This window comes from Narcine bancroftii, chromosome 6, assembly GCF_036971445.1.
Source record: "Narcine bancroftii isolate sNarBan1 chromosome 6, sNarBan1.hap1, whole genome shotgun sequence".
In the NCBI taxonomy this organism is placed as follows: Eukaryota; Metazoa; Chordata; class Chondrichthyes; order Torpediniformes; family Narcinidae; genus Narcine; species Narcine bancroftii.
In genome coordinates, this window is record NC_091474.1 from 225,335,452 (window position 1) to 225,358,738 (window position 23,287).

The 23,287-nt window shown below is 40.5% G+C and overlaps 1 protein-coding gene and 1 long non-coding RNA gene across 4 annotated transcripts in view; one reads left to right on the top strand and one right to left on the bottom strand.

Moving 5' to 3' along the window:
* Positions 1-23,287, bottom strand: part of zbtb24 (zinc finger and BTB domain containing 24) — a 27,284-nt gene continuing 3,997 nt past the window's right edge. The window contains exons 2-6 of one of the 3 annotated variants that reach the window (XM_069887577.1): positions 18,995-19,162; positions 17,427-17,510; positions 9,372-9,455; positions 5,218-5,299; positions 1-1,416 (exon numbers count right to left, since the gene is read on the bottom strand). In XM_069887577.1, coding sequence (XP_069743678.1) covers positions 576-1,416; positions 5,218-5,299; positions 9,372-9,455; positions 17,427-17,510; positions 18,995-19,162 — 1,259 coding nt within the window. In that variant the 3' untranslated portion in view covers positions 1-575. The remainder of the gene's footprint in view (positions 1,417-5,217; positions 5,300-9,371; positions 9,456-17,426; positions 17,511-18,994; positions 19,163-23,287) is intronic. The other 2 variants (XM_069887580.1, XM_069887581.1) reach the window with 2 other exon arrangements.
* LOC138737088 (uncharacterized) overlaps positions 21,391-23,287 on the top strand; it is a 7,830-nt gene continuing 5,933 nt past the window's right edge. Inside the window, exon 1 of the long non-coding RNA XR_011340761.1 lies at positions 21,391-21,543. This is a non-coding gene — a long non-coding RNA (uncharacterized lncRNA). The remainder of the gene's footprint in view (positions 21,544-23,287) is intronic.

Below are 23,287 nucleotides of genomic sequence, written 5' to 3' on the forward strand. Positions count from 1 at the left end.
GGAAAACCAAAATGTACACAAATACCCTTTAATAAAATCTGGAATGTGCATTTTAATCACATGTGAATTGTTTGATTACAAATTTAAAACTATGTAGCACAGGGACAAATAGAGGGAAAAACAAGTGTCTTTATTCCAAATAATATGGAGGGCATCAGACTTGTGCACTGATCTGACAAAATCAATTAAAAGGGCATAATCTTTTAACAAAGGGACTTGGCAAAAGAAATGTTAAATGTGACATGAACTGACGATGTTCATAAAGATGCAATTTCTCCTTTTGGGGCGGAGGAGAGTTCAAAAGGAGAAAAAAATCCAGCACAGCTTTTTGAGACCTCACTACCACCTCCAAAGTTTCAAATATGTAAAAACAGAGAAAGAAAAAAATAAATGAGAATGTATGAACAGATGTATTCCAACAATTATCAAATAATGGTGCTATTTTATATCTCCTCTTACTGGGCAATGTAAACATATTAAGAGTTAACTTGCATTTTAAGTAAGCTATTCAAAAATGTTTCACTTTCAGTAAATGGTCCAAATACAGTAAATAGTCTAACTGCAGTTTGATTTACTTAATTCTGTGTGACTAAATTGGTGGCATAGAGGTAAGAAACACTGCCTGCTTGCAGCTGGAATGTCTGGTCCACAACATGTTCTCCCTGCATTTGCTGCGAGCCTTGGTTCATAGAGATTCTTGGTGTCTCAGAAGCAGGTGCAGATTGATTCTGTTGGAGACGCTGAACCGCTTCCTGATTCAGATTACGTGGCTGAGTGGCCTCCTGCCCAAGACTAATTGGTTGTGATCTCCCGTGTGTTATATGCAATTGCTGAGCTTGATCCTGAAGGTGTTCCACTTCCTCTTTTGTCAATGTGATGACATGCATTTGTTCTGGATGTCCTGCAACTTCCTGGTTTTCCACCATGCCAATGGCCTGGATGTGGTCTGTTTGCCCAGGCTGGGGTACTAAAGTCAAATTCTGCATGTGCTCCCCTGGTTGAGTTAGTAGAGCCAAGTTTGATGCCTGGTCCCCAGGGAGATTCTGCGACCCCTCTGCTGAAATAATGCTGATACTTTGCCCACGGCTGGGCATGAAGTTCATGTTATGAACACCATTGGTCACCACCAACTGTATCTGTTGTTCACCCGTGGTTGGAAGGTACTGCTGAAGCTGTAAGATGGTCTTCACCTCTTCTGTGCCACCAACACCGTGAACATTAATTATTCCATGGGCTTTCCTTTCCTTGCTGTGAATCTTCATGTGGGACCTAAGGTTGTCAGCACGAGTGAACCGCTGATTACATGTTGAGCAAGTGAACGGTTTGTTTCCAGTGTGCGTAGCATCATGACGTCTTTTCGCACTAGGATCAGCAAACCTTTTTCCACAGATTGTACAGGCAAATGGCTTTTCTCCCCTAGAGCAACATTAAATATTGTGCAGTTGTTTTCAACGGTAAAATTATTACTGTATGATTTGGCATTAAATCAACCAGCAACTCCAACAAACGGCAAAAAAAACAATCGAGGAAATAAATAAATAGAATTTAAAATAGATAAACATTTAAATGAAAGTTTTAAACCGTGAATGTTTTCTGAAGTAACACACAACCCCTTGGGAGCCAGCAGAGTGCCACAATCATGCCCCACTCATAGCGGTTGTTTGAATAAAGTTTCAATCAAGTTGTGTTTGAATAAAATGGGGCCGCTCGCTACTGGGGGTCTCTCCCAAAGTGTCTCCCTATCTTTGCCTGGTAAGAATCTTTATGAGTATATTGTTAAGTATATTAGTAAGGCTTTATCTGTAAACTGGGGGAAGGGGACAATTATTATGGTAGCACAGTGAACGTAGCGGCTAGTGCAACACTGTTACAGTACCAGCAACTGGAGTTCGAATTTAAATTTAAATTTTTTAAGTTACGGGAATTATTTGATTCAAGTGGACCTTACATATTGATTTTTTCCCCCAATTTTTTGAATTACATTTTGCACTCTTTTGTCTTTTAAATAATGTATTCTTAATGCAGGCATTGTACAGTAAGAGTGAGTCTCAGTCAACTGGAAAATTCACGTTTCTGGCTTCCATGATCCCCGTAGGTGCTGGATAACGGGGATTTTGACTGTATTTCCTTTTAATTATATTTTTTATTCTACAGTCAAAGTGCTTTTCCAGACGGCAAGGAAATGTATCGTTCACCAGCTCAGTAGGAGGTACGCAATCCATTTGATCTGCATTATTTATCTACACTTGTGAGCGCTCATGGCATAATTTCAAAGTCTGCAGTTCAACCTCAGAAAAGCATTAAATAATGAAGAGGTGGTGGCTGATCTCGGGGTAAAGTCTGTTGTAATGGTTTGACACAGACCAGAAGAAATTTAATGCAACGTGTACAGAGATGCATTCTAATAAACAGCATGGCATTATTTTAAATGGCGTGCAGAGATATAGGAAATTAGCAGGACGAGCTGATACACTGTTAGAAAAAATATACGGAATCTTTTAATGGAGGCAGAGAGGACACATTAACTTGCTAAGATTGGAATCACCAGCAAGGCCTCAGATAGAATTGGGCATTCAATTAATGTCACTGCACAAGTGCTAGATTTGAAATAAAAAGCAAGTACTCTGCAAGTCTGGTAGAAATTGTGAAAAGAGAGAAAGGTAACGATGGACTATTTTAGGGTATAAAGAAGAGGGAAAGGTGGGTAGAACAAAGGGAATGTCTGTGATATTGGCTGAGAAGGTGATGAAGATTTGTTAAAGATAGCTACTTTGCCTGTCGATTATGTAAATATGGTAAGGACAGAGGATAAATAAAAGAAAAACAAATCATGCTGAAACTGATGAAGACCAGAACACTTGCTGGAAATCTGACATACAGGAGAATTCTGAGAAAACCCAGCAGGCCAGATGACATCTGTGGAGAGAGAGAAACTGAGTGATATCAAAACTGGCCAGGGTTTGAGAAATCAAAATCTGCTACAGATACCTGAAATCGAGAAGATGAATATAAATTGCTAGAAGCACCTAGTGTAGTAAGACAAGAGCCAATACCCCAGGTTCAGGAGCACCAACATCATGAAGTCATTGACCCAAAAAGTCAATTTTCTTGACCTTCCCATAGATAATGCCTGACCCGTCAAGTATCCCCAGCCATACTCCTCTTATGCCAGAGGTGGCCAGTTCTCACGTATTACGGTAAAGATGTATAAGACATTGATGAGGCCAAATTTGGTGCATGGTGTGCACTTTTGGTCACTTAACTACTGGAAAGATATCAATATAATTGAAAGAGTGCATAGAAGGTTTACTAGGATGTTGGCAGGAACTGAATTACAAGGAAAGATTAAACAGGCTCCCTGAAGCGTAGAAGAATCAGAGGAGATTTAATAGAGGGGCATAGACAGAGTAAATGTAGCATGGCTTTTTCCACTGAGGTTAGGTGAGATACAAACCAGAGGACATGGGTTAAGGGTGAAAGGGGACAAGTTTAGAGGGATCATTAGGGAGAATTTCTTCATACAGAGAGCGGTGAGAGTGTGGAATGAGCTGCCAGCTGAAGAAGTGAATGCAGGCATAATTTTAACATTAAAGAAAAATTTGGACCTGTACATGGATGGGAGGAGTATAGAGGGTTATGGACTGGGTGCAGGTCAGTATGTCTTGGTAGCATAATAGTTTGGCACAGACTATAAGGACCAAAGGGTCTGCTTTCTGTGCTGTGATGTTCTATAGTTCTATAGAGACTGATTATCTGCAATGGTTGAATTCAGTGTTACATCAGGAGAGCTATAGCATCCCGAGGTGGAAGATGAAAAGTGCTTTCTTGAGTCCATGTTGAACTTCACTTGAACAGTGCAAGAAGAGACAAGAGTGGCAAGGATGGAGGGTGGGAGGAGAGTCTGGAATATGCTGACCTGCTCAGTGTCACCATTACAGACTGAGTGCGGTATTTTAAAAACTGGTAACCCAGTCTGCATTTACTTTCACCAATGTGAAAGCGATTGCATTGTGAGAACCAAATTTGCAAGCAAATCAATGTTTCACCTAGAAGGGATGTCCACTGTCTTTTCCATGACAGTGGAAGGAGAAGAGGTATAAAGGCAGGTGTTGGATCTCCTCTAGGTTCCTTAGAAGGTGTTTTGAGGAGAGTGAGTATTGGTGGAGATGGAAAAGCAAGGAGTTTCAAAGGTAGTTGAAATACCAAAAGGTTATGAGAAAATACGTTAGGTGGTTACATCTTGCTGAAGGTGGTGAAAGTTAAAGAGGATGATCCTGGTGGGGCAAGGGGATTAATATCAGAAGATATTCTAATATACTGCTGTGGCTGCACGGTGAGGGGCTGGGGACTGGGTGCAAAAGTGCATGGAATTGAATAGAAGTGCTTGAAAGTCTTGTCAACTATGGTATAGGGAAGTCATGGTTCAGGAAATAGGAAGACATGTCAGAAGCACTGTGTGAAAAATGGTGTATACAGAACAAATTTGATGGAGCTGGAGAAATTGGTAGAACAAATGGAGTCCACAGAGGAAGTAAGGTGGGAGGACTGTTTCCTGAAGAATGCTCCAGTACTTGGAATGTTTCTGTTTGGTTCAGTTTTCTGGCATCTGTTTTTTTTTTCCCTTGCCCCTGGCCAGTTCTGATACAACTTACTTTTGTCTCCCTCCATAAAAACTGCCGGATCTGGTAGGCTTTCCCACATTCTCTTTCTCACGGCTTAAGCACTGTCTGTTTTTTGTTTGTGTCTTTCTTTCACCTCCATTCACCACTACACGTCCTCCAGACTGATTAATTGCCATTTACACACCTTCACCACCTTTTGCCAACCAATCCATGCATGTATTTTATTTTGCTTTCCACTTTAACACAGACATTCCTTCATTCTCCTCATCATTTCCCCATTCTCCTGTCATTTTCAAAATTTCTGTAGTTTTAATGTAAGGTCATTGACCTGAAATGTTAACTCCTTTTCACTCCGCACAGATAATACTTGAACTATCAAGTCTTTTCCAAGTTTATATCAAAACAGAAGATTAAACAGCCACTCCACGTGCTAATTGCTTGTATACCTTGCTATAACAGTTGCAGCGCTACAAAGGAACTTCATGGTAATAAATACTTCAGGAGATCGAAGAGCACAAATAAATGAAAATTAGCTCTTTCCTTACTGCATAAAACAACAGTTACTCTCCCAGTTGTCAGACTGTAAGACATTTACCTGTGGATTCTTATGTGGGTCTGTAGGGTATTCTTTGCAGTGAAACATTTACCACAAATCTCACATGTAAATGGTTTCTCACCTAAAAAAGAAACAAAGCACAGTTAATATTATTGCCATTGTTGGTTCTGACAGATGCTTTCTTTGAAATGTTAAGCCATGCTCAATGCTGAAGAACTTCTTGTGTATTTCCATACTCTCGTCTGCTTTAGCAGATCCAATTCTTATTCTTTGATTTCAGCCTCATTTTCAAAAAGTCTTGGTGCTTCTCAAAATAATGGTGCCAGGACTTAAGTACCTCTCGCTTAGAATGGTAGGAAATAAATGTGGAGTTAATAAAAATTCTCTGCAGTCAGAAGGATAAATGTTCGCTCACAGTTGTTGATATGGGTGAAGGTTTGTAATTCTTGACTTGTCAAGTTCTAAATAGCTGTCTTGTTTTCCGTTCTCTCTGACCTCCTGCTTATTCATTTGTATGAGAATGTCATATGCATTTTGTTCACAACAAATTCCACATCTATTGTATTTGTCCTTCCCCATTTCCACTACTCCCCAATCCATTCATCTCACTGAATTCCATGTTATAATGGTAGATGTATTGTCTTTCAAAATAAACTGAGACTCCATCTATAATATCAGGATGAAGGATCTTTGACCTGAAATATTAATTGGCTTCTCTTACCATAAATGCTGCATGACTGGCTGAGTTCTTCCATGGTTTATGTTTTTGTAATATCAGGATTTCATTTCATTATTAGAAAAGGGCCACACAATTACAGGACCAGAGATGGTTTTGAATTTGCCGCTGACTGTAAGAAGTTTGAATAGTCTGCCGTGTCTGGGTGGGTTTCCACTGGGCGCTCTGGTTTCCTTGCATGTTTTGAAGGAGTACCAGAGTAGCTATAATGACAGCAGCATTCAAGAAGACTCCACCATATTTTCAGGTCTAACAAATTTACATGACGTCTAGCAATCGTGTCAGTGATGGGGTCATCCCGAGAATGAACCAAACAAAAATTACCCCCTCAATATCTCATAAATGGGTAGTAAATCTACCAGGAGAACAAACAGTAAGTGAGATATTAATATACAAAATGCATAATAATGGGTTTGAAGCACTAATTGAGATATAAATTTGCTACATCGCACAGGCTTAAGCTACTTCAACAAAATCTCTTAAATTCTTATTTTACCATTTTTCTTGATGACATAGAAGGTCATTCGGCTAATAGGGACATCAAATCCACACGAGATATTTTGCAGTAGCAATTAACCTGCTAACCAGCAAATAGTTAAGCTAGAGCAGGGAAGATATTTCCACTGGCAGGTGAGCCTCAGGAATCAAGAGAGTCCACTTAAAACAGAGGATAAACTGCTTCTCCCAGAGAGTAATGAATCTGAGAAATTCTCTGCCCAAGGAAGCAGTAGAGGCTGCCTTATTGAATGCACCTGACATTTTTTTAAAAATAGGGGTTTAGGGGTAATGGGAACAGATGGGTAATTGAAGCAGAGTCCATGACCAGATCCTAAGCAATAATCTTACTGAATGTTGGAGCAGATTGCCAGAAGGCCTACACCTGCTCTTATTTCTTTTCTTTGGGAGCTGGAGCACCCTGAAGAAACTCATGAGGTCACAGGGAAAAAGTCCAAACTCCACTCAGGAAGCATTGGAGGTCAGCATCATACCTGAATCACTGGAGCTGTGAAGCAGCATCACTACATGCTGCGCTACTGTGTCACCCAATACACAGCCTTGAATAACAAAAATGACAAGGACAACAGGCAGACAGGAACACCACCACCTACAGGTTTCTGTTAAGCTCACAGATCTTGCTGACTATCCAGAACTATCCCTGGCCCTAAAGCCTGGACACCCTTCGAAGAGCATTGTGGGAGTACTTTTACCAATAGGATTTCAGTAGTTCAAAAAGGTGGTCCATCATCATTTTCTCAAATTATGCTATGTCGTAAATGCTGGCTTTGACCAGCAATTCCCACACTACGAAATACAACAATTTTTTTGGATTACATTCGAAAAAATCCTTGGTCAGTATAAATTATTTACTCGCAAAAACAACCCATTGGAGGAACAAAGCAGGTTGAGGAGCATTAGTAGGAGAAAAATGGTCAACATTTTGGATTGGAACACTTCAACTCAATGCTCCAGATTCTAGCCTCTGCAGTCTCTCTTGATCATTTACTGGTTTTTGATCGTTTTCTGGTTTTGCCAAGGACGATTAACACTTGTGAATCTGCAGTCATGTAAAATAACTTTGTATTTTAAAAGTATGATCCTGACACTGCTGAGCTAGATACCCCTTAAGTCTCATCTATGAAGTATTGGAAATCATTTTATTTCTCCATTACACTTTTCTTCAATAATCTTCCTGTGTCTTCAATGAGGCATCTTCTCCTGCTTTCTTGGGCAGAGAATACCACAGATTTTCTACCTTCTAGGATAATCAGTTCCTCCTCATTTCTCTCTTAAATCTACCCCCTTTCCCACAGAATCTTGAGATATTTTTCCTCATCTGCCAATGGAAATAACCTTCCTGTTTCTATCTCTTCATAATTTTATTTCACTCCCCACTCCACATCAATGGTGATGAGGTGGAGATGGTAGACAGCTTTAAGTTCTGAGGAGTAAATATCATTAATGACGTACATCAATGCCAACAAAAAGGCCAAGAAAATGCATCATCACCTCTACTTTCTCAGAAGCCTGAGGAAATTTAGCATGCCACCAGCATCAGTTAACAACTTTTACAGGGTACATCACTGAATGTCCAAAAATCCTGGAAATTACAGAGGGTTGTGAACATGGTTCAGGCCATCATACATACCCCCACTCCTCTCCAGCAACTCCTCCATCTACTACTCCTGTTGTCTTGGAAAAAGGACCCAATGTATAAATAGACTCATCCCACCTCAGCCACACTCTCTTATTCCCTTTCAGGAAAAAAATTCTGAGTGGGAGGTCACATGATGAGAAGTAGCAGGACGTCCCAGACAAGGAGATTCAAACACAGTTTAAAAAGAAAAAAAAACATCAAAAATAATAAAAACTAGCAAATAAAGATTCCTATCTGGAAATAACAGGAGAGGAAAGTGCCAGCCAGGCAAAGGCAGCTAACAAGGTAGGAGGAACGGTCAGCACCCAGACCAGCCTGCCTCATGGAGCCAAGTCCAGGTCTGAAGCCCGAGAAGTCCCATCGACGGAGGCATGATTCGTCGAGCAAGGTCGAGGCTCGCCCAGGAGGGCAGCGGGAAATGAGACCAACCAGGGAAGGAGAGGCACTGTGGTCCCTGATTGATTGTCGGAGGGGTGGCGAGGAGACTGCGGACAGGTAGCATTCCCCTCCTCCCCACCCGAGGACAATGATAGAAGAGCACTCGGGAGTGGAAAGTGATGGGCGACAGAAGCAACATGAGAAGGTATGGGAGATGTCGGTCCTGCATTGCCAGATGGCTCCGATGATGATCTCAGCAAGGCTGGAAGCGACGAGGAGGCTGGAGGCAGCATTGGGAGAAAACTGCAGGGAAGACCCAGGATCCACGAGGGGAGGAGGATGGCATTAGTAGGAGGGGGAGGGGGTATGGAACCTTCACTTCAGGGGAATTGTACAGTAAAATAGATAAATGGGAAAATGCCCTAATTGGACTGACAGGAAGGGTGTCTGAAGTGGAAGAAAGGACTGGAGATAATGAAGACAGAATAAGTAAATTGGAAAGGGAGGTCACCATGTGGGAGAGAGAAAGGGGGTGCCTCTGGCAGAGAATAGACACTCTGGAGAACCATGGGTGGAGGAACACCATAAAAATTGTGGGGTTGCCGGATGGTAAAGAATGGAAGGATCCCATAGTTTTTTTTCAATGCTGGTTGGCAGAGGTTTTCGGAAAGGAGAAACTGGGGGAATCAGTGGAAGTAGAGAGGGGTCCATCAGTCCCCCTTCCCATGCCCAGGCAGTTCATTTTTTGTTGTTGCTCCAGATTCAAGCATCTGCAATCTCGTGAAGAGTTGCATTAATGTTTTATATCTCCAGCCACTGGAGGTCTGGAATAAACAAAAATAGTTAATATTGAGGATAAAATAAAAGATATCCTTTCCCTAAAACTGTGTTTCTTTTGCATACATCTTTCAAAACCCATGTTACCTGTGTGTGTTCTTACATGTTTCTTGAGTTGAGCAGCATCCATGAATTTACGATGACAGTGTGCACATTCAGGCAAAGACTGACCTGGTGAAACATAGCATGGAAAAGTATTTAACATTTTTAAAATACAGTACCACACCGATTATCCAAAATTGGATTCTCCAAAATCTTCAATAATCTGAAATTAAATAAAAAATTTGGATAAACGAAGATATCCAAAATCCTCATTTATCTGAAACTTTTTCAGAGCCGAACTTACTCTGAGCAGCGGCAATATGGACCTTAGGCTTCTAGGCAGGAGCGGGATCCTCTGGCTCCCAGCACAAGTGGGTCCTCGGGGGGCGGGGGGGGGTGTCAGTGATCGGCAGTGGCCAGCTTTTTTTCAGTGAAAATTAAACATTATTTTAATGCTTAATTAAACATTATTTTAATGCTTGTTGTTGTTTAAACACCGTTACAAATGATTTGCTGTTGTTACTGGGCTGTTTTTAAAAAATCACTGGTTCTCCAAAAAAAAATTTATCCGAAATGGGCCCAGTCCCGACCATTTCAGATATTCTCAGAGTTGTACTGTAGATCCTTTTTGTAAAATCATAGGTACGCTTTTAAATATCTTAGTCTAGATGAAAATAATAACTCTCTCTTCAAGAAGAGATCAGTGGCAATTAATTCTGTAGCAAGTAACTCACTTTGTAGCATTCCAGATCTTCTAGAACTGCATGCTGTGAAGGACCTTGTCAAATATATCACTAAAGCCCATGTTGACAACATTACCTGCCATTCCCTCATCCATCATCTTCATCACCTCCTTCAAAAACTCGATCAACTTCACAAGCTGTGGCATGCCTATACAAACTCATGCAGATGATCCTGAATGAGATTTTTTAAATGGAAGTAAATCCAATTCATTATTCACTCACTCCACTACCAATATACTGTAGCAGCAATTTATACCGTCTACAAAAGCAACCCACCAAGATTTCCTTTTCACTCCACTACCAACCCACAGCATCAGCAGTTTGAAACCATCTGTAGGATGCACTGCAATAACTGACTTAGATTACTTGCACAGCACCTTCCAAACTGACAACCTCTATCAGCTAGAAGGCAGCAAAAGCAAGGAGACACCAGCACCTGGGAGTTGCCCTCCAAGTCAGACACCATCCTGACTTTGAAATACATCACTGGGTCAAAATCCTGGAATTGCTCCTCGAACAACATTGTGGATATACAAGGACTGCTGCAGCTCAAGAAAGCAGTTCAAGGGGAATTAGATGGGGTGGGCAATTAAGTAATGGAGCCCACATTCCTAAAATGAATGAAAAAAATACATAAAATAAGAATGGTAGAAGGGACTCGCGAAGGCTAAAAGCAACACCAGTGAAATTATGAACTAGTTGTTGCAATATCAGGCCATCTCAAGGAATCCCTGCTTCTGTTGGCAATTACATGGGCCAGATATAGAGATCCCATTTTGTTGGACCACATCTGGAATCCAATGGCCTTGACTTGAAGGCAAAAGGACCACTTGCAGCCAAGTGCCTAATCCTAAAGTGACTGCTTGTGAGGGGAAAAGGGAGTCACTTATTTCAATAGTTGACAAATGACATGGTCCACATTGGCATCAATAACATAGATAGGAGAAGGAATATAGGGAAGTAGGAAGGAAGCTGAAAAGCAGGACCTTAAGGGCGGTAATCTTGGGATTGCTGCCTGCGCCACACGCCAGTGAGACTAGGAACAGGAAGTTATGGCAGATTAATGTGTGGCTGAAGGGGGGCAGGGGTTTAGATTTGTGGATCATTGAGATTTCTTCTGGGGAATGTCTGACCTGTGTAAAAAGTACAGGCCTGCTCCTGAGCTGAGGAGGGACCAATATCATGGAAGGCAGGTTTTGCTAGAGCTCTCAGGGGAAAGTTTATACTACTTTGGTAGGGGAATGGGAACCAGAGTGTGAAGGGAGAATAGAGCAGAAGGTGGAAAGGATGATACAATGTGTTGTATCATTACCTGCCATTCCCTCATCCAATGGGTTTGTGAGGAAGGACAGGCAGGGGAGGAAGCAGAAATGTGGTCAGTTGGAGGGTGTGATTTGTGTATTGCAAGGAGCATGAGAAATAAAGGAGATGAGGTTAAGAGCATAGATCAGTACATGGAATTACAATGTTGTCGCCGTTACAGAAACTTTGCTGATGCAAGGACAGGATTGGCTGATGCAGGTACCGGGGTTTAAATGTTTTAAAAGGGATAGGATGGGAGGTAAAAATTTTGAGGGTGGGGGGGGGGAGAGGAAGTAGCATTACTGGTCAGGGAATATGTCTGCAGAAAGAGAGGATGGTGAGGAGGGAATGTCGACTGAGCCAGATATAGGAAGGGAACAATCACTGTATTGGGAGTAGTCTCGAGGCACCTAAATAGACCTCTGGACACTGAAGAACAGATAAGTAGGGAGATTTTGGAATGGTGCCGAAATAACAGGATTGTTGTTCTTGGAGACTTCAATTTTCCAAATACTTACTGGCACCTCCTTATTGCAAGAGGGATAGAATGGGCAGAATTTGTCAGGTGTGTCCAAGAAGGATTCCTGGCACAGTATGTTGGCTCATTGAGAGGAGAGGCCGAACTGGACCTAGTACTAGTAATGAGCCTGGTCAAGTGAGAGACCTCTCGGTGGGAGAGCATTTCAGTAATAGTGACCACAGCTCTCTGAACTTTAGCATAACTGATGGACAAGGATAAAAGCAGGCAAATAGGTCGTGTTTAATTGTGGAAGGGCTAATTATGATGGGATGAGGCAGGAACTAGGGAGAGTAAATTGTGAACACATATTCTCGGGAGAAAGTACAGAAGTAATGTGGAGGATGTGTAGGGACCACTTGTGTGGGGTTCTAGATAGGTTTGTCCCACTGAGACAAGGGAACCATGATTGACAAAACAGGTGAAGCAGCTAGTTCAGAGGAAGAAGGAAGCATACATTTGATTTATGAAGCAAAAAAAACAGGAAGGTAGCCAGGAAGGAATTTGTGAAAGGACTCAGGAGAGAGAGAAAGAGGATGATAAGGCGTGGACAAGTAGGATTAAAGAGAACCCCAAGGTGTTCTATGCATACATAAAGAATAGAAGGATAACAAGAGTGAAGGTAGGGCCGCTTAAGGATAAAGGAGGCAACGTGTCTGGAGGAGGACGAGGTTGGGAAGGTCATAAATGAATACTTTGCTTCAGTATTCACCAGAGTAAAGGACCTTGGTCAAGATGATGTCAGAATTGAACAAGCTTGTGTGTTGGACCTTGTTGAAATTAAGAAAGAGGAAGTGCTAGATCTTAAAAGCATTGGGATTGATAAATCCCCAGGACCAGATGAGATATACCCCAGGATGCTAAGTGAAAGGAGAGAGGAGATTGCTGGGATGTTGTCAATGATCTTCGGATCTTCTTTGGCCACAGGGGAGGTGCCGGAGGTTTAAAGAATGGAAAATGTGATTCTCTTGTTTAAAAAAGGTAATAGGGGCAATCCTGGAAATTATAGATCAGTGACTCTTAAATCAGTGGTGGGCAAACTATTGGAGAAGATTCTTAAGGACAGGCATTTAGAGAAGTACAGTCTTCTCAGGGATAGTCAACATAGCTTTGTGAGGAGAAGGTCCCTGAGGAGAGAACAAAATAAATTGAAGGTAGGGCAGTAGATGAGGCATTTATGGATTTTCGTTAGATCTCCCATAGAAACTCATTCAAAAAGTCAAGGCATGGGATCCATGTAACTTTGGCTGTCTGGAATCAGAATTGGCTTGCCTGTAGAGAGCAGAGAGTAGTAGTGGACAGAAAGTATTCTGCCTGGAGATCACTGACTAATGGGAGTTCCACAGGGATCTGTTCTGTGACCCCTGGGCTTTCTGATTTTTATAAATGACTTGAATGAAGAAGTAGAGGGATGGATCATTAAGTTTGCAGATGATACAAAGGTTGGAGGTGCTGTGGATAGTGTTAAAGGTTATGGCAGGTTACAACAGGATATAGACCAGATGCAGAGTTGGGAATAAAAGTAGCAGATGAAGTTCAATCTCAATAATTGTGAGGTGATGCATTTTGGAAGGTCAAACTTGAAAGCAGAGTACATGGTTAATAGTTGGATATTAACAGTGTGGAATAACAGAGGGACCTTGGGATCCAAATCCATAGATATCTCAAGGTAGCTGCACAGGTTGATAGGACTGCTAAGGAGGCCTATTGTATGTGGGGCTTCATTAGCTGGGGGATTGAGTTCAGGAATCATGAGGTAATATTGCAGATCTATAAATATTTGGTGAGACCACTCTTGAATATTGTGTTAAGTTCTGTTCACCTCATTACAGGAAGAATGTGGAATCTATGGAGAGGGAGCAGAGATTTACCAGGATGTTGCCTGGGTTGGACAATGTGTCTTATGAGGCAAAGTTAGTAGAGCTTGGGCTTTTCTCTTTGGAGTGAAGGAAGATGAGAGGTGACTTAATAGAGGTCTACATGATTATGAGACAGCCAGCACCTTTTTCCCAGGGTGAGAGCAGCAAACATCAGAGGACATCTGTAAGATGAGGAAAATTTTGGAGAGATGTCAACTGTAGTTTTTTTTTCAGAGTAATGGCAGAAATGGTGGTGGAGGTAGGGACAATAGGGACATTTAATAGATTTTAAGGCATGGATGAAAGAACAATAGAGGGCTATAAGGAGGGAAGGTTTAGTTTTTCTGGGGTTAATATAGGTCAGCAAAATATCATGGGCTGAAGAGCCTGTACTGTGGTGTATTATGCTATGTTCTATTCACTGCGTCTCCAGAATGGAGGACCATCGCCTTCCCAAGATCGTGTTATATGGCGAGCTCTCCACTGGCCACCGTGACAGAGGTGCACCAAAGAAAAGGTACAAGGACTGCCTAAAGAAATCTCTTGGTGCCTGCCACATTGACCACCGCCAGTGGGCTGATAACGCCTCAAACCGTGCATCTTGGCGCCTCACAGTTTGGCGGGCAGCAACCTCCTTTGAAGAAGACCGCAGAGCCCACCTCACTGACAAAAGGCAAAGGAGGAAAAACCCAACACCCAACCCCAACCAACCAATTTTCCCCTGCAACCGCTGCAACCGTGTCTGCCTGTCCTGCATCGGACTTGTCAGCCACAAACGAGCCTGCAGCTGACGTGGTCTTTTTTACCCCCTCCATAAATCTTCGTCCGCGAAGCCAAGCCAAAGAAGAAGATTCACTGTGTAGGCCCCACTCATGCTTGACCTCCAAAAATGCAACACCTCACATTTCTCTGTATTAAATGCCAATAACCACTCCTTTGCCTACTTGTCCAACCAATCAAGATCTTGCTGCCATCTCCAGCAGCTGTATTCACTATCTATAATACCAGATACTTAATTGTTCTGCCATGTATGTTTTCAGCTAAATCCTTGATATAGATGACCAACAGCACTAGGCCCAACAATGAACCTTGTGGCACACTACTAGTCACAGAGACCCAGTTCAAAATTCAACCTTCCATGAGTATTCTCTGCTTTCTTCCATGAAGTCAATTTTATATCCATTCTGCTATCTCACCTTTGGAGCCTTGCGACCTAATCTTCCAGAGCATACAACTGTTTGGAACCTTATTGAATACTTTGCCGAAATCCATCTTCAGCTCCGCCCTCATCAGCCCTCTTGGTCACATCTCCAAACAACTCAATTAGTTTTATGAGACATGACCTCTCAATTACAAAGCCATATTGAGTATCCCTAATCAGCCCTTGTTCAACTATGTTAACTTCTTGCTCAGAATATTCTCTAGTAACTCTAGTCACCTCACTTTATACAGATCTCCTCTGGTATTTGCTACTCTCACCATGGGAAAAAGGTGCTTGTAGTTCACCCCATCTTTGTAGAATATTCTCCAGTAACTTACTAGCTGCAGATGCTAAGCTCACAGGCCTATAGTTTCCAGGCTTTTCCTTGCAGTCTTTTTTGAATAGAGGAACATTTGCTTCCCTCCAGTCTTCTAGCATCTCATCTTTACTTGATGACAACTCTCTTGCAGAATGCCTGCAATTTCCTCTCTAGCTTTCCACAGTGACCTTGGATGCATCTGACCAGGCCCAGGTGATTCATATGCATTAGGACCTTCAGCACCTCCTCAAATGTAATACTAACTGTTCCAAAGACACTGCCATTGACTGTCCCAAGTACCTCTGTCCTCATGTCTTTCTTCATGGTAAAAACAGAGAGGTACTTGTTGAAGAGACCTTGTCCATCTCATGTGGCTCCATACAGAGTTGACCAGATTGACTCCCACCTCTTCCAACCACCCCCCTTCCCCAACGTTTATCTTGCATGACTTCCTATGGGAAGTAATTGAAGCTGCTATCACCCCTTCTTATTTTTTGGCTGCAGAACTTGCACCATCCCAGAGATTCCTGGATGAAAGAATTTTGGAGCAGATTCAATTGTTGCATTTAAAATAGAATTTGGTAAGTGATTGAAGAAAAATGTGCATGTAGAATGGGGGACATGCACGGGGGAAGGGGGACGTTGATAAGCAGTTTACTACTTACCTCTGTCATAATATTTCCTGAATTTGATGAAGATTATTCACTGCATTTGTGATTTATCATTGAAATAGCACCACAATGGCTTAATTCTATATGGTAACATCATTTTTAAATCAAAACCTTGCTCATTACTTCAAGAATTTCATTGAATTGTGTCTTTTGGGTCAGTTTAAGTTCTCTCAAATAGGCTGAAGTTTCAGACCAGAGGCTGGTTATTTGATTTTAAGTTCACCATTAAGAGGCCAGGACTGCAATTGTGCATAGTATTCTTCGCTCCAATTATCCATTTTACAATACCTGTATTCTGAAATTCTTATACTTCTACATATCAATATATTTTATGCTGGAAAGAAGCAGTAGTGATAACTAAGTCGTGTTATAATTAAGAACAATTTCCTTTAAATTCCAGTAAGCATTTCCAACAAGAAGAGTAACACTTTGCTTAGAATGAATTGCAAGCTTGGGTCTTTGCTGACAGACTTTCTTCACGAATGGATGTTATGAATACTCCAAAACACATTAATTTACTTTTTTAAGGTTGTAGGACACGTTCCCCAGTGGACCAAGGAAGTTTAAAGGAAATGCATGAACCAGGGCTCTAGTGAATTTAAAAAGAACAGAGAAAACAAGGGCTCTGGGACAACACAGAATGTGAGAGCAGAATCAAGTGTTTCCAGAAAGTGTGGAAAACAGAACGAGGTGAGTTTCAAGGGAGCATCAGAAATAGCTGACAGTGAGATTCAAGTAAGTATGTAAAGCAGGCCTATGTGTCTAAAGAAGAGCAGAAACAAGAGCCCTGATGCATCAAAGAGTGTATAGGAATCAGCATGTTCTGAGCTAGATGGAAACCCTCAGGATTGATTATCAGTTTTAATGCACATTATTCTTAAATGCTGCATCCAGTTTTCAGTGATCATGATTCAACTACAAAGAGTAGTTGAATAACTCTTGACAATGCAAAGGTTATTCAACTTCATACAGACTTTAGCCTGCAGCAAAATACCTCAACACATACATGCAAACTAAATAGTGTAAAATTCTTTTCATACATTAAAAAAATACCATAACTTTTTTTAACTTTAAAAAATGTTAAAAATGTTATGGATACTTTTTACCCACAAAAAAGCACCTTCAACATTACAGCACACCTTCAAGGTTGGACTGGAGTGTCCACCGAGATTTTTGTACAAGTCTCTGGAGTAGGTCTGTCTCAGAGCAGAATATTCTAATAAGCCACAATTGACATAACCATATTAAACACATTACATAAAAATAATCTTGCTATTGAGAATAAAATACTTGGAATACCGCAAAACGATGACCTAACTCTAGAGAATATCAGAAGTACGAGCAATATTTGGGCCATACAGATACTTTAATTGTAACTTTTCAAAACATAACTGCAGGCTGTGTAGAAACCTTGATCTGAAATTCAAAGCATTCAACGTATCTGCTGAATATTTGAGAATGATAATTCCAAGTCAATATGAAATATACCTGTGTGGATTCTGTAATGACTCTTCAGCTGTCTCTTCTGAGTGAAAAGCTTTCCACACTGATCACAGTTAAAGGACTTCTTTCCTTGAAATGAGAATTTTACTTTATAATAAAATGTTGAGATATAAAATAGTGTAAGAAGAGTAAAACGTATTGCAATAAATAAAACAAAACCAATTTCAAAGGTTTAAGAATTCATTAACAATTCTGTGTATCTTCATTAACTTACTATAGAGTTCCTATAGAGGAATCAGGCATTGACGAGCCATTAGATCATGTGTCTTCCTTCAGTCCTCAATAAGTGAAAGTTAATTATGATAAACTTTGCTCTGGATTAAATTATAAAGTAGGTTCACTGAACCATGAACGAATGAAATGTAGTTCTGTGTTCACAGTAAAAAGTCCATTCTATCCTTATAATGCTCAACAAAATAATAGATTTTCAAAACTGAACAACTGTAACATGCTGCGGGTATGAAGGGATAGCTATTATGCTTGCTGAAATTCTGTCTCACGGGATATGATACCAAAGCATCAAATTAACAAAGTTGAATGATAGTTTATTTATAAATATTGAGTAAATGTTGACATCTGTGCCTATATTGAAAATGTTCATTTGTCTCTCTCAAGCTTTTAATCTCCAAGATGGATAAGGCATGACTGGGGAGTGGGGGAGGGTATAGGCGGAGATGAATGGGAGCAGGGGAAGAGAGAGAGAGAGAGAGAGCGAGAGAGAGAGAGGGAGAGAGAGAGCAAAATAAATTCCATTCAATTAATCTATTTGTCGCCTAGTTTTTTAAGTACCAATTATTGGATTTGAATGAAGTAAATATTTATGGTGACCCAACAAGATAAAAATGCTTCATTCTTGTCAAACATGCAATATGAACTTGAATGCATTGAACTTATGGATAACAACTGAAACCAAAATGTGAAAGGAAAACAAAATTGTGAGTATGTGAAGGTAAATATGTTTCTTATTGTTTGGAAAAAAAAGGAATAAAACGCAAACCGAAATACAATTTGGAATATTCTAAACAAATCATTTTGTATTTTCAGTTGTTGGCCAAATGATTTGAATCAAATGATTCAAATACAAAACAATATCTTTGCATTTAGGAAATATTAGAACAGACTCAGGAATTGAGAAAAGTGTGAATTGGAGAACAGCAGCTCCATGACAATTGAAAAGTGCAAAATTTATCAAACAGTTCAATGATCATCATAAAATAAGGAATATTTGCTGTAAGAAAACATCAACAAATCACAATTAACAGCATCCTATATTAAAGTATTGTGCCATTAGAGATGCACACTGATAAATCTGTTGTCTTTGTATTATAACATGTGGATGTATTCGTCCAATAGTATAGTGATCTCACGACCAAATAAGAATATTCTTCTCATTAATAAAGCATGCTATATGCTGAAACATAACTATTATCCTTGTGAGAAATTACTAGAACAAATCATTTACCCATTCCTCCACAATGAAATTGTGATGTCCTACAAAAGATTTTAATTATTCAGTTATAAAACAAAAAATGGATAACTTGCATTGGAATTACCTGTATGCAGACTCATATGCTCCAGAAGAGAATGCTTAGTGGTCAAAGACTTTCCACAATCTGTGCAACGATAAGGATGCTCTCCCGTGTGCATGCGCTCGTGAACTTGCAGTGTGTGCTTCTGTGAAAATCCTTTACCACATTCAAAACACTTAAAAGGGCGTTCACCTACCATGGGATGAAATATTTTAAAATGAATGCTTCAAGGTCAAAATTTGCATTCAGTCCTGACCTTGGAAATATTATGCATTTTATTCTTTGTTTGGGTATCTCCGTGTTCTAATCATTTCCACCAGAGGAAATATTTACCTTAACTCTTTTATTCATCTTAAATATTCTGCAATTAAATTATCCATTGTCCTATATCCATTTGGATAAAAGCCAAAGTTATGTGACACTATTTAATGGAGAACTGGTCTGAAAAGCTTCACGTAAAGGACAACAGCTACTGATCGACTACTGGACAAGGCATGATCAAGCCCAAACTTCTCTGAAATTTTCCATGAGCCAGAGAGATAGTTATGCAGTACATCTTTTAACGATGCCAACCTTTGCCCCATTGATTCTGATATTCCTGAAGCAGATACTCATTGTTGTCAATGAGGCTGTTAAATCATACTTCCTATAATTCTCCCTCAGACCATCCGCCAGATTCCCTTTTATACCTTTCACCCAATTGTCCCTAAATCAAATGGATACTGTTATCTAATTTCTTCCATCTTAACTGCAAAGACACTGCAAATTCCCCTCTTCTTTCAGAATTTCCCTATCACACTGGTTCATTCCTGCAACACTGTCAACATGTGCAAGTTTTGCCCAATTCAAACACAGATGGTCCCATGACACCTTTCCTGAGGAAAGGTCTTCCTCACATCGGTCTTATATGAGTGACTCCTTATCCTGAAACAGCACCTTCTAATTTTCAATATCCTCAAAGGGGAAATAACTTCTCAGAAACTATCCTGCCCCTAACCCATTCCCTTTCAGAATCTTATGTCTTTCAATAAGATCACTTTCACTCTCAGATCTATCAGCCCATCTTGGTCTTTCTACATATCAATCCCTTAATTCCAGGAATCAACTGAAGGAACCTTCATGGCATTGTTTCTTCAGCAAGCATATATTTCTTTACAAGGAAGACCAAAACTGTAATGCAGTACACTAATAATATACAGGAGCCTACTAAACAAGATAGGAGCCCTTGGAATAATAGGAAACATATGAGCGTGGGTAGAGCTTTGGCTGATTGACAGGTAGCAGAGAGTCTGTATACAGCAATCATATTCTGGTTTGCTAGTGGTGTTTAATTGGGGTTGGTGTTGGGGCCACTTCTTTTTATGTTGAATATTAATGATTTACATTATGGAATGTATGGCTTTGTGGCCCAGTTTGCAGATTATACGAAAGTAGGTAGAGGAGCAGGTAGTGTTGAGAGGACTAAAATAGATTAGGAGAATGAGCAGAGAAGTGGCAAATGAAATACAATGTCAGAATGTGTATGATCATGCACCTTTGTAGGAAAAAATAAACAGGCAGACTATTTTTTAAATGAGGAGAAAATTGAAAATACCCAGATGCAAAGTGATCTGGGAGTCTTTATGCAAGATACCTGAAGGTAAACTTGGATGTTGAGTCAGTGCTGAAGAAGGGAAATGCAAGAAGAATAGAAGAGCAGGGATGTGATGTTGAGGCTTTATAGGCACTGGTGAGATCTCATGGAGTATTTCATTTGGGCACCTCATTTAAGAAAGGATGTGCTGACATTGGAGAAGGTTCAGAGGATGTTCACAAGAATGATTCTGGGAATGAAAGTATTACCATATGAGGTGCATTTGACAACTCTTGGTCTACACTCATTGGAATTTAGGAGAATTGAGTGTAAAGGTTATAACCTTGTGTTTATGATTTGTGGTCATTTTATGACTTTCCCTTTCCCAGGGTGAAGGTTCCGCTGGACCGGTGCAAGACTTTGTATGGTCCCTCGTACGGTCGCTGAGTGCACTTTGTGGTCCGCTCCGCACGAAAACAAACTGGGCTGAGTTGAGCTCTTTGGGGAGAGAGGAACTTTTTACGGTGGACCGCCTGAAGGCGGCCCATCTAGACTTATCGCAGACAGCCGTGCCCAAGCGCCAGGGCTGGTCGCCAAAGTGACAGGACGCGTAACCGGTTCTGGGGGGGGGGTGTGGTGGCCCACATCCTCATGGCGAACCGGCTCCGCTTGTATTGCCACGTGGCAGGGCAGCCATGGGGAAATGGCGTCGTCAGAGGTTTCTCTCTGACTCCAGCATCCCTTCCAGCACCCACCCCGGGCAGTGATTATGATGTCACAATGCACCAGGTGACTGAGCTCATGCTGCCCTTAAAGGGGCATGGTGAATATGAATAAAAAGTCATTAACGACCCTCAACGTGGTGGCTGAGTTTCTTCCACTACTCACACTGATACAGATTGTTGTTTAGTAGAGTTACCATAGTTACTAAGACATCATGTGTCGTGATCCAAGCGGATGAGGAGCTCGTTCTTATTCTTGGAATAACCATGGAAGAAAAGTAAGGTCACTCGAGAAACTTTTCTTTAAATTTATTATTATTCATTATTAATCCTTTATTGTCATTTTAATTCGTTTATATTTGCTTGAAGTTGAGTATCGTTATCATTTACAATATGCTTTGTTTTACTTAATGTTATGAAGTGCAAAGCTATGAAAATGTTTAGTTGCTTTTATCAACGAAAATTAAAGCTATTTACAGATGCAATTACAAAGTTTGATTTATTTGGATGAATAAGATGCAATTCAGTATATAGTTGCTTGTTTTCCTTGAAGATGACATGTTTAGGGACATATTAGAAGGAGGGAAGTGTCATCTACATGGAGGGGGGGGTGCAATTTAATTGAAACATTTCAAATGTGTAAAGGCATGGACAGAGTAGATGTTGAAAGGTTGTTTCCCATGGTGGGAGAGTCTAGGACAAGAGAGCACAACTTCAGGATTGAAGGGCATTGCTTAGAACAGAGATGCAGAGGAATTTATTTAGCCAGAGGGTGGTAAATCTGTGGAATTTGTTGCCACACGCAGTTATGTAGGCCAGGTCATTTGGGATATTTAAGGCAGAGATTGCTAAATTCTTGATTAGCCAAAGGCATCAAAGGTTATGTGGAGAAGAATGGGCAGTGGAGCTGATTGGGAAAATGGATCAGTTCATGATTAAATGGTGTGGCAGACTTGATGGTCTGGAGATCCTATTTCAGTTCCAATGTCTCACAGTCTTCTAGTTACTAAATTCCATTAAAATATCCCTACTTTTATACTCGAACCCCCTTGCAATAGAGGCCAACATTCAATTTATCTTCATAATTACTTGGGATATTTAGGTGGCATTGTTGACATAGTGAAACACCCTTACAGAGCCAGCGATTGGGACCAGGGTTCAAATCCTGTGTTGTCTATAAGGAGATTGTACATTCTCCCTGTGTCTTGGTGGTTTTATTCAGGGGGCTGCAGTTTCCTCCCACTGTTTGAAACGTATAGGTTAATTGGGTGTAAAATGGGCTCATGGGCCAAAATGGCCTGTTTCCGTGCTGTATGTCTAAATTAAAACTAAATAAAAGGTCAATCCTTGAGTTTGTTCACAAGGACCATCAGATCCCTTTGAACCACAACATTTAATATGAAATAGAAACTTTTTTTCTCTCAATCTTCCAAATTGGATGACCTCACATTAAAGGTTATCTACCAACTTCTGGTTCAGTCATTAATCTATCCTTTGCACAATTTTGTGTGTTCCTAATAACCTGCATACATATCTTTTCATCTTCAGCAAATCTGTTACAAATGTACTTAATTTGTTTATGATAGTCATTAATGAAGGTTCTTGCTCCAGCACTAATCCCTGTGGCACCCTACTAATTACTGATTGATTATCTAAAAAAAATTTATTTACCCCTATTCTCTGTTTTATGTTAATTAGCTAACCCACTATTACACCAACACCTTAATCCCAAACATTTGCTTTTCTTGTGCAATAACCTTTTATGTGGCAGTTTACAGTTAATCTACGTTACTTTTGTAAAATCCTCAGAGAACTCTCACATTACTTGCTGGAATTTAGAAGAAAGAGAGGGGATCTTATAGAAACATAAAATTATGAAAGGCATAGATAAGATAGAGGTAGGCAAGTTGTTTCCATCAGTAGGGGAGCCTAGAACTGATGCACATAGCCTCAAGATTCAAGGTACGGGTTGAACATCTTTAATCCAGTGACTTTAGGACTTGGCCATTGCTAAACCACAGA